Source organism: Anabrus simplex, chromosome 5, assembly GCF_040414725.1.
Source record: "Anabrus simplex isolate iqAnaSimp1 chromosome 5, ASM4041472v1, whole genome shotgun sequence".
Taxonomy (NCBI): domain Eukaryota; kingdom Metazoa; phylum Arthropoda; class Insecta; order Orthoptera; family Tettigoniidae; genus Anabrus; species Anabrus simplex.
Window position 1 is genome coordinate 33,357,111 of NC_090269.1, and position 17,927 is coordinate 33,375,037.

At 37.5% G+C, this 17,927-nt stretch overlaps 1 protein-coding gene across 2 annotated transcripts in view; it reads left to right on the top strand.

Moving 5' to 3' along the window:
* The window catches only part of LOC136873701 (ovarian-specific serine/threonine-protein kinase Lok), a 55,624-nt gene that overhangs the window by 25,604 nt on the left and 12,093 nt on the right, over positions 1–17,927 (top strand). The window contains exons 3-5 of one of the 2 annotated variants that reach the window (XM_067146830.2): positions 348–475; positions 2,909–2,995; positions 9,496–9,699. In XM_067146830.2, the coding sequence (XP_067002931.2) occupies positions 348–475; positions 2,909–2,995; positions 9,496–9,699 (419 nt within the window). The remainder of the gene's footprint in view (positions 1–347; positions 476–2,908; positions 2,996–9,495; positions 9,700–17,927) is intronic. The other variant, XM_067146831.2, reaches the window with a different exon arrangement.

Consider the following 17,927-nt stretch of genomic DNA (forward strand, 5'->3'; position numbering starts at 1 on the left):
GCTCTGTCAGTCAGTGTATTATATTACTGGAGTAGAGAATTATGTTTCTTGAAACACGTATTTATTTGATTATAGTATATTGAATGTTGACAACATGGGTTAGGTGTAAAATGAAATTCCTTGATTCACTGTAAGTAGTAAATATGGGCCACTAAAAGCCATAAATATGGTCACATTTATAAATTCTCCATACAGGATGTAAGCACAACTAAGCTCTCACTAGATCACAGATTGTAAGGAATTGTAGCTGGCTTCTGCTGCAGTTACATCTAATGATACACCTAAAAGTGACCCTTGCACACTTTGTATTTACAGTACTTCTAGAAAGATTTTATTTTGTGTTACAGCTTTTGTGTTCCTCGACAGAGCAGTAAGTGATAATGGGAACCAACCAAAGGCTGTTAAAGACAAGTATGTAATGGGAAGCCAGCTTGGAGAAGGAGGCTTTGGTCAAGTGTATCTTGTTCTTGATAAGGTATGCACCCCACATGTACTGTATTGGGATTATTTAAACAATAATACTTTGTAAACTTTGCGACTGTGATGACAAATTTTTCTGGAAAATAAATGTGCAAGAAACATAATTACCAGAAGAGTTAGAGCTCTCTATATATTTATTACATAGTAACACTTCCTCAATTTAGAGGTTGCCTAAAAGACAACTAATATTGTGTAATGGAGAAAATAAATAAAAGTCTATTGAATGTTAAAGAAAATCACCAAAGATGGTTTCTTAAAATACTTATTGACAATTTCAAGGCAGAAATAATCAAAGATTTTGACAGGTGGAATGTCTTGCAGAACTCAACAAATTTTCAAGATCTTGTGGCGCTACTCCCAATCAGCAAGCCTATGATCCTGTTTAGGTTGTATACTTCCTTGTGGAATTGAACCGTGGGCTTGTATATTCCCTTCTTCTCATGATCAACATTGTGAGGTTGACTCGTGGAAGATTAGAAGTGGACGGTTGGATCATTTATATATTCTACATTGTTGTCTTCATTTCCATTCTCTCCCAAACCAAGAATCTCTTCACGGATGGTGAATCTGGTTCTTCTGAGGACCTGGGTGATGGTGGTTCTTATTTGATGATGCCTAGCGATGCGCAGAGTTTCGCCATGTTGGCAGGAACCAAGGATGTGTGCATTGAGGCATCACTTACAATGGTTACTGTCCATGGACCTACTGGGCACAGCACACTCTACAAGTTGACTGAAATTATGTTGTGACAAGAAGGAAGAGGAATGAACATTGCTGTTTTGAATTTAGCCACTTGTTTTCCTTAAGATTATTTTAATAGCAGTAATCCACCTTGGTTTGCATCTGCTCCATAGTGTAGTGGTTCTTCGGAGGCCCAGTTTCATTCCTAATACTGCCAGAAGTTTAAGAATGGCAGGAGGGCTGGTATGTGGTCAAAATGATACATGCAGCTCTCTTCTATTGCGGATGTGCCTGAAGAGAACTGCATCACTTCTGGATGAGGACTTGAGTTTTCCTACCTTGGTTAGCACTGGGTTATGCATTTTTTTCTGACATTAATGTTCAATGAAAAATTATTTTGGTAAAGTAGTGCTTCTTACCTTCAGGATATTATGCTCTTTATAATATGTCTATTGAGGTAAGCATTTATCCTTTGTTGTTACTGCAGCAAGCAAATGAAGGAATAATTTCTATCTAGTATGACAATATGGCATTTGAATATCAGCATCTGTAATGGAACAAATGTCTTGGAATTAAAAAGAACAATAGGTGAAAGTTATTTTATGCTCAATGTCCATTCAAATTTCTTTATTCTAGAAAAAGTTTCACTATCTTTTTATCAAATCACTTTCAATCATGTGTAAATATGTGCAATATTGTTTACATTGTGTAAACTTGTCAGCAACTGTGAATTGGTGATGGTAGGGATAAATAAGAGCAAATAATGATTGTAATAGTCCTCCACTACCACTTTAGTAACTTTTAGAAATTTTTCTGTACTTATCTAAGCTGCTAATTGTCCATTATCTTCAGCAACTGCATTCAGACTGAAGCCAGTTTCCTTGCTCCATTCTTTGTAACTAAGATTAGGGTGGTGAGGGAAAATTCTTTGGAGAGGGTAGAGGAAGTTGTTGTTGTTGTTGTTCTTCTTCTTCTAGTGTATTTTTTTGTATTAGGGAGTAAATGTAAGTTAGTGATTTTGATTAAATATACGGAAGTGATTTAAAGAGTATCTTGTATGACATTAGTTTTAGTGATAAATAATAACCTACTTTAATGTCTCAAGTGGCAAAGACGCGGTGTAAATTCAGAGAGTTTACTGCACATTTGAGACATTTGAGTCAGAGTAGCCTCCTATGGGAACAACATTTCACACTTTTTGCATTAGTGCTTAGTGATTCCCATTATAGCAACATCTTACAAGACACTTTTTAATTCAATTTCATACTTTTATTTCATTAAAATCATAAACTTACATTTACTCCCTGATACACACAAATACACTATAAGATGAAGAAGCAGTACTTCCCCTGCCCTCTCCAATGAATAGAGTCAATGCTCACAACATTCCCCTCATCCCCTACTTCCCTCGTTTCTCCAAGAACAGAGTTATTGCCAACAGAATTTCCCCTCACTCCCTCCCCCTGATGCAGCTCCTCTTAGGGCCAAGGAAACGTGCTTCAGTCCATATCCAGTTTCTGAAGGTAATGGACAATTAGCAGCTTAGATAAGAACAGAAACATTTCTAAAATTTACTGAAGTAACAGAGGAGAACTACTACAATCATTGAATGCATCATTGCTCAGTAATGTATGAGATATGGTCCACTGTAACTTATACATATTCCATGACTTTCATTTGTAGAATATTTTGTTTTTTTTATTCTGTCTTACATGTTTCTCTTTAATTTCTCTCTTTCATTTATAAGGCAGCACTGAAACGGTACGCAATGAAAATGGTGAAGAATTCCCAAGTTGCTATGAGAGAGGCACAGATTTTATGTGAAATAAAGCATGTGAGTATGATAGTTTATCACAAATGAGTAAGTTATTTCCCAGGTGGTGTAAGTCCATGTTTGCAGTTTTGAGATATTTAAATGTTTGCATTTGATCTCACAGTCAGGTTTAGGAAACATGTAGACAAACCCAAATAATATTTTTGGACAAAATATTTATTTAATTTTTATGTGCAATAAAGAAATAATATTAATTTTTGGCAAAGTGTTGTTTTATAATATGGAAAACAATTCAAAAGCAACATATTATACTAATTTCAAAGCTAATGTTTTCTATAAAATTGGATAGGTACTTAACTGTAGAAAGGTGCAAAGTGCCAGATTCATGAAAAATGTGATAAGTGGATTGAAAGGTGCAGGATACTGAGGAGGATTACATGTGAAAAGGGCTATATCTGCTGGGAATTCCAAGCGGTTATAAATGCCGCCGCTAGATAGCAATAGTGTTAAGTTGCCTGATGATTTCTTAAGAATGGTGCAATGTGCCATTCAATTGTTTTTGTTTCTCTTTCCTGGTGTGATAAGTGTATGCATAGAATTTTATTCTGTCCTATTTTGTGAATAATTGCTCTTCAAATTATAAGGTATGTGAATAAATATTCCCTGTGACTCTGAGTTTGCCTTGATAGAGAGAAGGAAGTCAGTGACTAAGGCATTTGTACCAGTGACCTATGTAAAATGGTTCAGAAACCAAAGATGGTTAAACCTTTCAAAGTAATTTCCATTAATAGTTCAAAAAAATTTTAACGTTCAAACTGTGGCAGATGAGATAATCTCTACAAAAATCTGAACATTTCAAAAGCTGTCAGAATCACATTTGAATTCATCAGATGTAGAAAGTGTAAGAGTAAGAGAATGCTACACCAACATAGAAGGGGTCCGTAAGGTGTAAGTCCTCAAAAAAGGGAAACTTGGAAGAAACATTCAATCTGTTATCTTTTAATCTAGTTCCTCAATGAACTCAATTTACAGATGAAAAAAAGAAGGATTTAAAGACTATGATCCCTTACCTGGAAAATAATGAGCATGAAGAATATTATATGCAGATCTGTGGAGAGTGAATGAGAACACAGCACCTAGAATAATTTTATGGTACTTAGCACCATTCACAAATATCTAAGTTAGAAATTCCTTCAGCACAAAAGTATTCCAACTTTGTCATGAAACTGCCAATAATGTATCATAAAAAACTCTCATTTGTAATTTTGAAACATTTGAGGAATAAATAATGAAAACACTGCACTATAGACAGTTTTTTTGTGTAATAAATTCTGTTCATAAATTTGCACCTTTCTTCAGTTAAGTATTCAATTATAGGAAATCAAACTGGACTTATTTTTATTGAAAAAGAAAACATACATATTAATAGCCATTTTAAAAAATATGAAAATAAAGTCTCTGCTGTTTCAGATAGCAAATAGGATAAAAGTGAGGACCACATGCACTGGGTGTACACCACTAGATTCTGAAATATCGAGCCAATTTGTTCACCACACCAACTGTGTGCTTCGACATACATCACTTTGTTAGTACGTAAAGGACCCCTTAAAGAACTGAAGTTGGGAAATAAACAACTCAAATAATATAGCATAGTTACAAATATGAAGTTATGTCCTGTTATTATGTGCTTGAATTACCTGAAAGGGTGTGGGTTGGATTCTCATACAGATATTTTGAAATGGAATTATCACTTTTGGAGAGGGATAAGGTCCTTAGGCTCCCTCAGTCTACAATAGAAATGATTACCGGGCAAAGAGACAGTCAAACGTAAAGAATTGATTAAGGGAGATTAAAGAGGAGAGATGAAGGAAAGAAGCTAGACACAAGAAAGTCAAATCAAAGCTAGACTCAGTTCCAGGCCAGCCCTCTTTGTAGGTCAGTGGTAGTGTATCAGCATCTACATCTGAAGATCATAGGTTCAAACCTAGCAGAGATAATCGGATTTATGACGGGTGGAAAATACAGTAGTCCATTTGTTGCTCCATGTTTGTGATAATTCTAATGATCATAGTACTAATTATTATCGTGTCAGATCAGCTGTTGTGTGCAGCCTTCTTAATTTAATGCCACTCAAGCTGCCTGCATGTCAGTTTTGATGTTTTGTCTTACTCCAGTACCGAGCAAGTGGGTATGAAGTTGAGTCACATAGCTGTCAGCTTGCATTCAGGAGATAGTGAGTTCTAACCCCCACTGTGAGCACCCCTGAAGATGATATTCCATGGTTTTCCATTTTCACACCAGGCAAACACTGCAGCTGTACAGTAATTAAGGACTTTTCCTATCCCATCATCACCATAAGACCTATCTGTATCAGTGAGACATAAAAAAATACAAATAGAAAAAGAACAGAGTGCAGGGAACAGACTTCAAGAATCTGTCTACCTCTGGCAGGTTTGACCTGTGATCTTGGGATACAGACCCAACACTCTAACTCTAGTCAGTTGTCAGCATACAAAAGATCTCTAGTGATACATTTGGTGATTACTCGATAAAATAAATTAAAACCCAGCCATAAATTGTCTAATAGAGATCTATTTCTATCATCTACAGTAGGACATTGATTATCTGAATATCAGTTATCTGACACTTCAAATATCCAAACCCACATTTTCTCCATTTGCTTATTTTTTGTTACTTTTAAATGCCTCATACAATAAGTTTTCTCTATGTCGCTCGGTAACAGTTTGAAAAATACCCTTCTGGCAAGTACAGTATAATAGTTACGGAATTACAGTAGCCTACATTATAGCCATATAAAAGATTTTGTTTATATCTTCTTGGAAATTGCAAGTGCCATACTCCTGTGTTCCATGTTGTCAATCATCTGATGCTAATTAACTTTTAGCCTGGTCAAAAACCTTTCATAATAACTAGCTTAACTCCTCTCCATCCAAATGTCTATTTTTTTGCGGAAAGTCCAAGTTCCCGTCTCAACCTCGTAGAGCAGGTAGACAACGTACAGATATACACCATGCACTGATAATTTGATTTCAATTTCAGTTTAAGAGAGGTACTGTAGTTGAAGAGTTCTAGGTTTCAACAATGAAATATCAACAATTATTTCACACAAATGGGGACTGCCAGGTTGAGGCGGTAAAGGCGTACTCGGTTCGCCCGGAAGGACGTGGGTTCGAATCCCCGTCAGGAAGTCGTAAAATTTAAGAAATATTTCCACTTCCGGAGGTACGTATGGCCCTGAGGTTCACTCAGCCTACACCAAAAATGAGTACCAGGTTAGTTCCTGGGGGCAAAGGCGGCCGGGCGTAGAGTTAAGCACTTTACCCCATCATGTGCCGAGGTTACGAATAGTGGAAGCCTTTACCTTCCACCACTCCCAGGGCCTTCATGGCCTGTACGGAGATGACTTTGCTTTTTTTTTTTTTTTTTTTCACACAAAATAAGTTAAGTTTGCTGCCTAAATTTACACTAAATACTGTAATTCAATTTGCATGGTAAAATTACCTTTGGGACTTAAATTTTGTGCACTGGTCCCAGTTAGAGTAATTTGGATAATTGACGTCCTACTGTAGTTAAAACAGAATTTTGAAATTGACATGCGGAAGCCTAAATGGTATCGAATTAAAGTGCCTGCAAATGGTTACTGAGCCCTTGCAATCATCGTCGTCCTTGTCATCATTGTCGTCAGTCCACATGATGGCCATGATTATTAAGGCATCAATTCTATGCGTTCTGACTGTTCTGACACCATGGTTAACCGGTTTGAGTCCCGTTGATCAAAAAAATGTTCGCCATCAGAATGTTAGCCAGTAAGGTAGGAGAGGTGGTGGTGTACAATTTCTATTCACCAGACTGCATGCCAAAAGCTTGGCTGCAGTGTTAATATGGAGTGAGGGCATATGACGCTGTTGACAGTGATTCGTCCATCGGATGCAGACATTAAGGCTTGAGCGGACCTCCTTGGTACTATTCGACAGGAATAGGTTATGTGCCAGTTTTCACCCTCTCCCTACCTATATCACGTCATTCATTTCATCTCATTAATTTGTCTGATGAGGTCTGATTGTAAAAACTCACTATGAAGTTTCATCCCATTGCATACCCGACCCTGTAGAGAAATAGGATAAGGGTTGGTCGTATATCATCAAAAACATCTGAAGCCCAGGTTTGCCACACATCACCTCACAAGTTGTGTGTTCCTGACAGTTACAACCTTCTCATTTACTCTAGTATATATGAGCACAATTCCTTGTTCCTGATGGAAAATTAAACTTGTGCAAACGTGAGATATGAAGATATCTAACAGAGCTTACAGGTCACATTTCAGTAGCTGCAAGGAAGTTTCTGTACATAATGACTGAATAAGTATATTGACTTGCTACAATAATTGAGGTTGAGCTCTGTTTTAACCATGTCTGTTAAGTCTTCAGCCTGGAGGCTGGTTAGACCCTCAAAAAGCATCATCAAAGATTATGTGCTTATGGGGAAACTGCAAAATCTAATGGCAGTGCTGTAATGAGGAGTGAGTTAAGTTGCCATTGCTTTCCTCACTGGACCAGTAATTACTATAGCGGCACGGCTGCCCCATGAGAAGTACCTTTCATAACATCAGGACACACTAGCTGTGTTATGAATGTCATCACTCAGCATCCATTCCTCAAAATCTTCCACACTATCACAGCCATAAAAGAGACCGAGACTTCAGTGGAAGCTACATTTTGCTTTTGCCTGTGCCAAGAATGAGATACAAATTGTAGCCATATTATTATTTCATGTCAGAGAATGGATTCAATATAAATGTACATAAACGTTATATTACACAAAATATATGGCACTTTACAGATATAATTCATGCTGTCACACTGAGTCCATCCAATAATAAGATTATGTAGTTATGGGGAAACCACAAAAAGTAATGGCATTGCTGTAATGAGGAGTAAGGTAGGTTGCCATTGCTTTCCTCACTGGGCCAGTAATTAATATAGTGGCACGGCTGCCTTATAAGAGGCACCTTTCATAACAGGACACATTAGCTGTGTTCTGAATGTCATTACTCAGCACCCATTCCTCAACATCTTCCAGACTATCACATGTGTGGGGTAGTTTGTTTTTCCCCACAATCGCAAGTTCTGTCTGTTTTCCTAAATACTCCCACCTCTTGAGGTTGTTCCTAGATATTCTAATACCACTTTTCAAATGATTAAATGACCTCCAAGTAGCCCAGCTGAACTGATGTCCAGGAGATGGAGATTCATGAGGTACCATCTGCTCTGACAGGTGTTGTAATCTACTTTGCCACAGGTCTTGGTGCGCTTTTGCTGGTGATTTGTTTGAAGTGGTAGAGACATTGAGGAAGCTCTTTCTTGATTTTAATCTTTTATGAGGTGGTCGAAGTCCAAATAGTGGGCGACTCCTGTTGTTCTCCACCATTGTCCTCTCATACCTTGCTGCCACTTCTCTTCGAATATCAGGGAGGTGGGGGCGATCCCAGACACGCAGTAAAGTTTCTTAGTAGGGGTTGGTTTTCAGACATCCTTTAACTACTCTGCAGGTTTCATTCAAAGCTACATCCACCCACTTTGTATAAGCGAAATTGAACCGCACAGGCCTTGTGTATGCTGCCACAGAGAAACTGAGAGCCAAAGCAGATGTCCTCGATACTCTTGGATGTGCGCCCCACTTGATCGAACAAAATTTACGAAGGATATCGTTCCAGGCTGAGACTTTTCGTCCAGTATTCGTACAGTTGTAACCAGATACAAACAAATAAATACTCTTCAAAAATAAGGTTCCTAGAAGGAAACTATAATTGAATTTCATCAATTGCAAATGTTAAACATTTAAGCTCTTTAGGCTTTTTGAATTGTGAAATTACCAACATTTCGCCCCAGTGTAGCAGTGGGCTCATCAGGTGGATTGTTACAACTTTCCAAGACGCCGGCGGCTAGTGCACCATTGAGATATCACTGCAAGCCTCTTATGTAGGACAATGCAGTGACAATGCATTAGGGAAAGCACGCAGGCATTTGTACAAGTGGAGGCACATGCTTCCCCTAGTACACCGTCACTGCATTGTCCTGCAGTGGTGTCTCAACGCGCATTACCTGCAATCGTCTTGGAAAGGTGTAGCAATGCAACTGATGAGCCCACTGCTACACTGGGGCAGAATGCTAGTAATTTCAGGATTGAAAATGCCTGAAGAGCTTAAACGTTTTTAAATATATACTTATTACAATTGTACAAACATCATGACATAGTATTATATGATACAAAACTTCTTGTTAGAAATTCTTCTCTGACAACTTATTCAAGTTTAAGGGAAAGGAAACCAATAAGTAAATGAATTTTATCAACCGTTGATGACAAATAATACCACTCTTTAACATAGTCTATTGTCCAGGGAAAGAGTTCTTTCTCTTAAACTTAAGATTGATCTTAGTAACTATTGTTTATTAATTACTTTTTCTTTGCATATTTTGTAACACTTCATCACATTGATTTGAAAGATGTGTGTAAGTTGATTATCAGTGATACTGTTTCAGCCATGTATGATCCGTGCATATGAAATTTTTTCAAACCAAGGTCATCTGTACCTCGTATTGGAATATATCGCTGGAGGTGATCTATCACGTTGGGTCAACAACAAGAAACTGCTGAGTGAAAAGCAGACGAAGTTACTATTCTATCAGCTTACTCTTGCAGTTCAGTACATGCATCAGAATTCCATCACTCACCGTGATCTCAAGGTGTGTAAAACGGGTAAGATTGATGTGCAGTTTCTGTAGAATTTATAATCTTACTAATATAGTAGGAATGTAATTTATGTCTGTGCTTTCATTTTTTTGGTCACAATTTTTAGAGGGTTGATAGTACACTAGATATGTCATAATTTATGATTTTCATGATTTCCATGTCGATTTCCCAGTTTCAGTGGCTTTAACTTTGTTTTGGACACACACACCTAATCAACACTTACAAATTGTGTTATACAATTTCATTCTATCTCATTTACAGTAGAATTAGTTTCAGTCTGTTGTTTAGATCATCTTCAGCTACAATGATAAACTTAAAACTAATGTATCTAAATCAAAACCAAGATATAGGAGAGATTGTTGCCTCTTACATATTTTAAATTTTAGATACGGTAATTGTTTTCACACATTCACACTTATCCATTGGTAATATTATATTGTAAATCAAGAGGCTACTTTCATTTGAAGATACAATTGAGTAGCACAAAACTTTAATAGTCGTTATTAAAATTGGTGTAAAACATCAAGTGAAGATTAAGGTTTTAAACTGTATTTTAATGTTCAAAAATTTTAGAGATTTTATAATGTTACAGAATGGACACTTGAATTGTGTTTTTAATTTTTGAAGACATAACCAAGAAAAGGAATATAAACTTTATAATATAGAATTTTTATCATTGTTTATAGTTTGTAATTGTATGGTTCTTATGTTTGTCATTGTAGCTGAAAATGGTCCAAACAATGGACCGGAACTAGTTCTACTGAAAGTGAAATAGAATAAAATTGAATAACACAGTTTGTAAGTGTTGATTAGGTGGATGTGTCCAAAACAAAGTTAAAGTACACTAGATGTAGAGATAAAGATAATGTGCTTTTCTTGGTCTGATATCCAGTTTCAATTGAATAAATGCAAAATCTGCTACTCTGTTATTTATGAAATTTGCCAATGTTAAAGTAGAAGCATCTAGAAACTCCCAGCACTTGATTTTATCTGTCTGTTAAGTATGGGAGAGTCATGTTGGATCAGACACTTACATTTTTCAATTTATATGGCTCAATTTCTGTACTAAATAAATTAACAAAACTTTTAATAGGACACCTTAAAGAACATGGAGCAGTGTAAAAGAGATAAACAATATTTGGTGTAAAACAGGACAGTGAAAATTAAGATTTATAAATCCTTGGGTATTTCTTTTGAGAATCTTGTTTTCTTATACAGTAAGTGAATACACTTGTCACATTCAAAATACAAGGTTGTATTTTCAAAATTAGTATACAGTTTACAAGCTTCCTACACCCTTCACACTGTGATGATGATGATGATGATGATGATGATGATGATGAAATGAAATGTCATATGGCTTTTAGTGCCGGGATATCCCAGGACAGGTTCGGCTTGCCAGGTGCAGGTCTTTCTATTTGAGGCCCGTAGGCAACCTGCGCATCGTGATGAAGATGAAATGGTGATGAAGACAACACATACACTCAGCCCCCGTGCCGAAGGAATTAACCAATTAAGGTTAAAATACCCGACCCGGCCGGGAATCAAACCCGGGACCCTCTGAACCAAAGGCCAGTACGCTGACCGTTCAGCCAACGAGTCGGACATGATGATGATGATGCTTGTTGTTTAAAGGGGCCTAACATCAAAGGTCATTGGCCCTCCTTCACACTGTATCCAGTCCTCCTCAAAGCATTTGATGGAATGCCACACTGTCTTGCCGCCTTTCTATGATAGAACGTCATTTAGAGAACATTTCATTTGGTCTTCCAACCACCAGCCCCTTTTAATCCCTTGTTCTTTCCATGAAAAGACCTGTAACAACAGGAAATGAATTATATTTGTGTCCATTGCTACCCAATATAGCACTCTCCGGTCTTACCTGACATGCATGCTGATGAAGTATTTTTCACCCTATGTACAGTTAATTCAATTTTCAATAAAAATATCTAATTGCCTTAATTACACTACTGTACATATAACTGTGAAGTATGGAAATAAATGACTCACCTGATTCTTAGCAGTAATATGAAGCAGATGTGGAGTCACAAAAAAGAAAATCACAAATAGCAACGTACCCTCTAAACTTGAAGAGATACACACTCACACTGCTGGTTATTTAGTTGACAAGAGGGAGACTTCAAGACACCGTCAAGGAAGTGCTCCCATCTTGTGGAATTTTCTAGAAAGTTAGTATGTCCAGACATAGCCACTCCTCTGTCTTACACTACTCTCCCCATACCAGTAGCTGACAAACATAATTTTTAACTGTTCAGCCAGAGAGAAGTGAACAGAGTTCAGTGATTTCCCTAATGCGCCATCGATATCACGCCCGGTTCTTGTACATGTCTCTTTGCCCGTACCTCAGTGAGTGATCAGAGAGTTCACTGAGTTGAATCATGGGTAAGAAGTAATTTTATGGATCTGAAATTTTTTCTGGAACTGGTTTACTGTAGAGACAGGATAGATTCAAAAAGAGGGGGAGTATTAATTCTGGTGAAGGAAGAAGTTATGAAAAGATTAGGAAACATGAAATTGTAGGTGTACGGCTCATCTCTAAAGATACCAGACAACTTCATGGTTTTGGGGTGTACAGACCTGGAAAAGGTGATGCTAATGTTGACACAGAATTATTTGAGAATTGTTATTGTGTGGAAATGACAGTGAAAGGAACATGATTGTAGCAGGGGATCTAAATTTACCAAATATTCACTGGCACGGTAATGTGAATGACAGAAAGTATAACGAACAAATGGTAAATAAGTTAATCTAGGAAGGACAGCTGAATCAGAAAGTGATAGAACCAACTAGAGGGAAGAATACTCTAGATGTGGTGCTGATAAAACCAGATGAACTCTATTGGGAAACTGAAGTGATAGATGGTATAAGTGATCAAAAAGTTGTTTTTTTCTGTACCCAAGTTAAATGTGATTGAAAGGAAGTTTGAAAAGTAGGAATATTAGCCAGCACCATACGGTTGATAAGGAAGACATGGGGGAGTTTTTAAAAAGTAATTATGATCAGTAGAAAATGGTAAATAAAAATAAAACAGCTTGTGGGATTGGTTTGAAGAGATTGTTGAGGAGTGTGAAAACATGTACTGTATTTCCCAGCATAATCGTCACCACCACGTAATCGTCGCATCCTTTATTTTCAATACAAAAATTGGACTTTAAACATTTAATTGCATAATCATCGCACGTCCAAATTTTGTTCACCAATCTGGTTAAAAGGTAAATGGAACTGCAATGTAAGTTGCACATGAATGCGCAACTTAAATACATGTATGGTTTATGGGCAATTTGGCAACACAGTCACATTTGTGAGATGTTGCACAACGTATAAATAAATAATACCGGTATATGTATGACGCATGGCTTACCGGTAGGCTATCGGCAGTTTGACAACGTGGTCGCAAGACAGTGTACAATTTATTCACCACCTACATATTATGAGTTCTCATTTGAAATACATAAGGCTGTAAGTTATTGCTTATCAGCAACGTTGCCAGGAAATACCGGTACCAACACACACTTGTCTTCTAGTAGACAAGAGGTCTGATAGAATTCTGCGTTGTTACAACCACCCGCCCCCCGGCGCAACAGTCGCGAAGGACCTTGGCCTAGCAAGTGACCCCTGCTCAGCCCGAAGGCCTGTAGATTACGAGGTGTCGTGTGGTTAGCACGACGAATCCTCATGGCCGTTATTCTTGGCTCTCTAGACCGGGGCTGCCATCTCACCGTCAGGTAGCTCCTCAATTGTAATCACGTAGGTTGAGTGGACCTCGAACCAGCCCTCAGATACAGATAAAATTCCCTGACCCGGCCGTGAATTGAACCCGGGGCCTCCGTGTAAGAGGCAGGCACGCTATCCCTACACCATGGGGCCGGCTCCTGCGTTATTGTGCACAAAGTGAAATCCAAGATGATAACACAGATTTCCACGGAATTATTCAGCTCATGGTCAGATTAATTATTTACGATGTCTCGGTTGTCATCGCTAGACTCTTATCTTACTACTACATCATAAGTATCCGGGCATGGGATGAAAACTTTTACCCAAGCAGTCAAGATAATTATTATCCAATGGTATTAAAGTTTTATTTTATAAACTTGTCAGAAATGTAATGTAAAATCATCAATAACTGGGAAGAAATATTAACCTAATTACCGTATGTTTAAATTGAAAAAATTAATGTTTGTTACTGACATCTCGGAACACGGTTAACTACAGTAGATCTACACCACGCTAGCTAGCCGGTTTGCGAGCTTTGTGCAAGCGCACTAGTGTGTCGCAACCAACGAGCTCAACTGATAACAAATTGCTGCATGCTTCCTTGCTGCCTAACAGTATTGGCTACTCTTGGAATGGACAGATCACAGATGCTTTTATTTGTTTGTGACTGACGTGATTACTGTAGACATGTGTGCGTGAGAATTTAAGTTTTTCATTTGTGTTTGGGGTGTTTGTAGAAATAATTTGTTTTAATAGTGAACAATTACGGAAAGTCATTTATATTGCAAAACATTAACGTGTGAAGCATTTATAAGCGATTATGGGTAAATATAGAAACTATTCTGCGGGCTTCAAGCTAAGCATAATTGCCTTCGCTGAGCAGCACGGGAACAGAGCTGCAGAAAGAAAATTTTCAGTGAGTGAAAAGTTGGTGCATGACTGGTGGAAATAAAACAAGCTAAAAAGCACAAACCCTTCTAGACGTGTGTTTAGGTCCTAAAACAGGGAAGTTTCCTATAATTGACAACGAAGTGTTTGTGTATGTCAATGAAATAAGTAGCAATGGCTGCAGTGTATCATATGAAATGTTACAAATTAAGGGACGGGAGGTAGTGCGCAAACACAACATAACTCAGTTTAAGGCGAGTCGTGGGTGGATTAAGGGGTTCATGCGACGACACAATCTGTCATTGCAAAGGAGAACAACACTAAGCCAAAAGTTACCTGCTGATTACACGGACAAGATTGTAAATTTTCACCGATTTGTCATACGTTTGCGCAAGGAAACTTCATACTTGCTTTCTCAAATTGGTAATGCCGATCACACTCCAATCTTTTTTGATATGCCTCGCAACAGCACTATTGCGCTAAAAGGATCACGGAGTGTATTAATGAAAACCAGCGGTAGTGAGAAGTTGCGATGCACGGCAATGCTAGCCATTACAGCTGACGGAAGAAAGTTGCCGCCTTACATCATTTTCAAGAGGAAAACGATGCCTAAGAATATACAGTTTCCGTGTGGAATTCATGTACGAGTGCAACCAAAGGGTTGGATGGACGTAGAACTCATGCTGGACTGGGTTAAAACTGTGTGGGATAGAAGACCCGGTGCACTACTAAAACAACCAGCTCTGCTTGTTTTAGATAGTTTCCAAGGTCACCTCGTGAACAAAGTGAAGCAACTTCTCAGTAAAAATAAGACATGACAGATAGTCATTCCTGGTGGCCTAACATCTGCTTTGCAGCCACTAGACGTATGTATTAATAAACCCTTTAAAGACCACTTACGTCGATTTTACAACAAGTGGATGATGTCTTGATTAATTAGTTTCATTTTTCGTATTGATAGTTAACATGTAATATAGATAAGATTCCACCTTATCAATACCAATTTTATTTATATAAGATTAACTTACAGGACCGGTTTCGACTTTTTAAACAGTCATCATCAGCTGTACATTGGTACCTTTACATAAGTCAATTATTGGTTGAATTGCCTTTCCAAATGGAGAAGTTGTGGGGAAGAACTATGTCAAGCATTCAAATTGGGCATGTTTAAAAGTAAAAAGTGGTTATATGGTACATTCTAAATGGTTGAAAGCGAGTTTGTTTTTTAGGCCTAAATTTGTGTAAAATAGCTCATTTTTAAAAAGTACAGGTATATTACACACTCTAAAATGCATAACACATGTTAAAGTCACATTTTAAAATATACAGTGCATGTTAAAATCCTTTATAATGGCTCAGATCACTTCATTGGAATGGATTTATACGTCTTGCATATGTCTATATTCTTGTTTGAGTCCAATGTAGATGAAGAATGTCAGTGCTTGCATTTGTGGGTAGTGCCCTTGTGGGGGTTCTGTTATATATTAAGGTATATCCACTTGTATGTTTGACGGGTTTATCATATTGTTGATAGCAATTCCAGTATATGAACGGAGGTAGATATGTGCAGCTGTGATTGATGCATTGACTTTAAGTATTGAATGTAGTCTCCATTGTTCGTGAATATTTCAGATGCAGGTTGGTGGTTCTTTTCTCATCTATAATATTTTTTCTGGTGTGTGTTATTGCTGTCGTGGTTGGGATGCATTGAGTTTGCATCAATCACAGCTGCACATATCTACCTCCGTTCATATACTGGAATTGCAATAAACAATATGATAAACCCATCAAACATACAAGTGGATATACCTTAATATATAATAGAACCCCCACAAGAGCACTGCCCACAAACACAAGCACTGACATTCTTCATCTACATTGGACTCAAACAAGAATATAGACATACGCAAGACGTATAAATCCATTCCAATGAAGTGATCTGAGCCATTATAAAGGATTTTAACACGCACTGTATACTTTAATATGTGATTTTAACATGTGTTATGCATTTTAGAGTGTGTAATATACCTGTACTTTTTAAAAATTAGCTAATTTACACAAATTTTAGGCCTAAAACACAAACTCGCTTTCAACCACCTAGAATGTACCATATAACCAATTTTTACTTTTAAACATGCCCAATCTGAATGCTTGACATAGTTCTTCCCCACAACTTCTCCATTTGGAAAGGCAATTCAACCAATATTTTGACTTATGTAAAGGTACCAATGTACAGCTGATGATGACTGTTCAAAAAGTCGAAACCGGTCCTGTAAGTTAATCTTATATAAATAAAATTGGTATTGATAAGGTGGAATCTTTTCTTATCTATATTACGAGTGGATGATGAGCGGCGATCAGCAATTGACGCCCGCTGGAAATATCAGGCGTCCAACCTTGGACTTGTTATGCTCGTGGGTGATCAAGAGTTGGGATCTTATACCACCTGAACTAGTCTCCAAGAGCTTCAAAAGGACTGGGATTTCGAATGCAGAAGACGGATCCGAAGATGACGCAGTGTGGCAGAGAGACGAAGAATCTGATACTGGTATTAACAGCGGCGAGGACGGCGCATCAGATACCGAAACCTGCGATAGCGACACAGAAGATTTGGAATAAATTGTGTACCGGTAAGTCCGTATTTCACAACAAAGTGATAATTTTTTGCAAGTGTAATATTTTAACTTTAATACTCAAATTAATGACAATTAACTTAATACGTTCATTTATATTTTCAGGTTGGAAAAATGTTTGCCGAATTGTTACGAATAATTATGAATTTTTTTTAGACTATTTTAATTATTTTGATGTATAAACGCGAGTATTACGTGCATCTTAAATTTGTATCAAATACAGTTTAGTTATAAATAAATTTTTGAGTAATACAAATACTGGTATTAAAAATTCTTCGTATAATGGTCGCACCGTACTATTTTTTTGAAAATTTTGGTATAAAAAGTGCAACGATTATGCCGGGAAATACAGTATACACATTTAAAGGTGCTAAGGAATGGCAAAGATCCACTATATTATAACAGAGAAATAAAGAGATTAAGCAGGAAGTGCAGGTTATAAAGAAATTGATTTTGGGAAGATTCTGAAAGTAAGGTGAAATTGAAAGAACTTATTAAGATAATGAATTCTACAAAAATGTCTGCTAAGGATGATTTTCACCCATGCATATTTTTCTTCACTTTTAAAAACCACTGACCGGGCGAGTTGGCCGTGCACGTAGAGGCACGCGGCTGTGAGCTTGCATCCGGGAGATAGTAGGTTCGAATCCCACTATCGGCAGCCCTGAAAATGGTTTTCCGTGGCTTCCCATTTTCACACGAGGCAAATGCTGGGGCTGTACCTTACTTAAGGCCACGGCCGCTTCCTTCCAACTCCTAGGCCTTTCCTATCCCATCATCGCCATAAGACCTATCTGTGCCGGTGCGACGTAAAGCCCCTAGCAAAAAAAAAAAAAAACCACTGAGATATTACAGGAGGGAAATCATGGGCACTTTATAACACCAAAAGGTGCCAATTCATCTGAAGGTGAAGATTTACAAAACTGTTGTCTATTCATAATGGCACAGTATGGAACAGAGCACTG